Raw genomic sequence first — 1,845 nt, 5'->3', positions numbered from 1 at the left:
AGGAGTATGAATTTTTGCATATCTAAAAATGAATTTTGCATATCTAAAAAACTCAAAACTTTTTCATACCGTTTATGTTGATTGCACTTTTAGGACTGTTAGATTTCTTTCTTGCATTTTATCACTTCAAACTAGACTTACTAATTTAATAAACTAGAAATTTATTAATTATTAATATGTTGACATTGTCCTCGTGGGATCGATACGTGGGATTGTTTCTATCTATTACTTGTTCGCACGTATAATTGCATGATTAATCGACTTGTTATGTAGTAATTTTGGGCTTCAAGTTTTTGTCACCATTGCCAATAATAGCGTCAAAATTTTCTAACCTTAGGATAAGATTAGTTGAAATACTCAGAGTCTAAATTTAAAATTTTTGTTATTTTTATTTTTTATTTCTGCTTTATTTTGCACTTGTGTTTTTGTATATAAAAAAATAAAAAAAATAAAAATCAGTTAAAAAAATGTTTCAACACTTCAGAACAACAACTCTTCAAGAAAAGTAATTTATACCATTTCAGGGGTATGCCAACCAGTTGAGGGCTACCTTTCACATGAATTTTGAAACCACAAAATACAAATAATTAGATGCAACATTAGTTAAAAAGAATAATATCAATATATAATTAAAATGTTATAGAGTTGTGAGGTCTCAAAGCATAAAGTATAAATAAATGTATAAAACACGATGTGATTGGTCCAAAATAAGTTTTAAAATAACATCATTATATCCAAACAATCATAAATGATCTATATAGATTATGTGTTGACTTAGGTTTTAATATAAAAGGAGGGGTAAAATATGACGACCTAATTTGATCGATTTATTATTTACAAGCATATAATCAACCATTACTATTTTGGAAGAGATGAACTGCGTCCGAATTATTCGGACTAGATCCGACACCACAAACCAGATCCGAATATATATACACGTGGACGGGCAGTCATCTTTGAAGAATTACAAATCAAACGGTTTACAGAGCACCACGATGGCAATCCTCACAGTCGCCATTCAACCAATCACAGCAACGCTCGCTGCTGTAATTTCAAACCGCATCCCATTGCAGACCTATTTATACGGTCCACCGCTATTCCTTCTCCAAAAGCGAAACCATTTAAGGCCGTGCTCTCCTCGTCGTTGTCGTTGATTTGGAGCTAGGGTTTGCCTTCAGATTCAAGCCGATATGAGCTCTACTGCATCTACTAAGGGAGGTCGCGGCAAGTCGAAGCCCGCAAAGGCCGTATCCAGATCTAATAAGGCCGGCTTGCAGTTTCCCGTCGGTAGGATTGCTCGCTTCCTCAAGGCTGGCAAGTACTCTGAACGCGTCGGAGCCGGCGCTCCCGTGTATCTTGCAGCCGTTCTCGAGTACCTTGCCGCTGAGGTTAGTGCACTAATCTATTTCTGTTTGTGCTTAGGGTTTCATTACTCTGTGATTTGTAACTGTAGATTGTGTTTCGTTTTTAATCTAGGTTCTTGAGTTGGCTGGGAATGCTGCGAGAGACAATAAGAAGAATAGGATTATGCCCAGGCACATTCAGCTTGCGGTGAGGAATGATGAGGAGCTCAGCAAGCTGTTGGGGGCCGTGACAATTGCTAATGGGGGTGTTCTGCCCAACATACACCAGAATTTACTGCCAAAGAAGCAAGGCAAGGGGAAGGCCGACATTGGTTCTGCCTCTCAAGAATTTTAAATTTTCCTGTGCGGTAGTGTAACTGGATTTTGGTTTTAGTGTTTAGTTCTTGTTGATATGGTTCCTCTGCAATGCATATCTTTTTCTATAGGCTTATTTTAGCCTAATCTTTGGTTGATTTTCCAAATTTTCGTCTGTTTTTTTTTT

The 1,845-nt window shown here is 36.9% G+C and overlaps 2 protein-coding genes across 2 annotated transcripts in view; one reads left to right on the top strand and one right to left on the bottom strand.

The window, feature by feature from the left end:
• The window catches only part of LOC110024805 (probable protein S-acyltransferase 17), a 46,508-nt gene that overhangs the window by 40,255 nt on the left and 4,408 nt on the right, over positions 1–1,845 (bottom strand). The window lies entirely within an intron of this gene.
• Positions 1,096–1,805, top strand: LOC110024806 (histone H2AX). Its single transcript, XM_020724964.1, has 2 exons — positions 1,096–1,388; positions 1,477–1,805. The coding sequence occupies exons 1-2, from the start codon at positions 1,191–1,193 to the stop codon at positions 1,696–1,698; spliced, it is 420 nt and encodes a 139-aa protein (XP_020580623.1). The 5' UTR covers positions 1,096–1,190; the 3' UTR covers positions 1,699–1,805.

The sequence above is a fragment of the Phalaenopsis equestris genome, unplaced genomic scaffold (genome assembly GCF_001263595.1).
Source record: "Phalaenopsis equestris unplaced genomic scaffold, ASM126359v1 Scaffold000276, whole genome shotgun sequence".
Taxonomy (NCBI): domain Eukaryota; kingdom Viridiplantae; phylum Streptophyta; class Magnoliopsida; order Asparagales; family Orchidaceae; genus Phalaenopsis; species Phalaenopsis equestris.
Note: the sequence above shows the minus strand (reverse complement) of the source record. Positions and strands in the feature narration are given on the sequence as shown.

Coding starts and splice junctions, on each gene's coding strand:
- LOC110024806 (XM_020724964.1), top strand. CDS start 1,191: ATGAGCTCTACTGCATCTACTAAGGGAGGTCGCGGCAAGTCGAAGCCC. Junction 1,389..1,476: donor TCGAGTACCTTGCCGCTGAG/GTTAGTGCACTA, acceptor TTTTTAATCTAG/GTTCTTGAGTTGGCTGGGAA.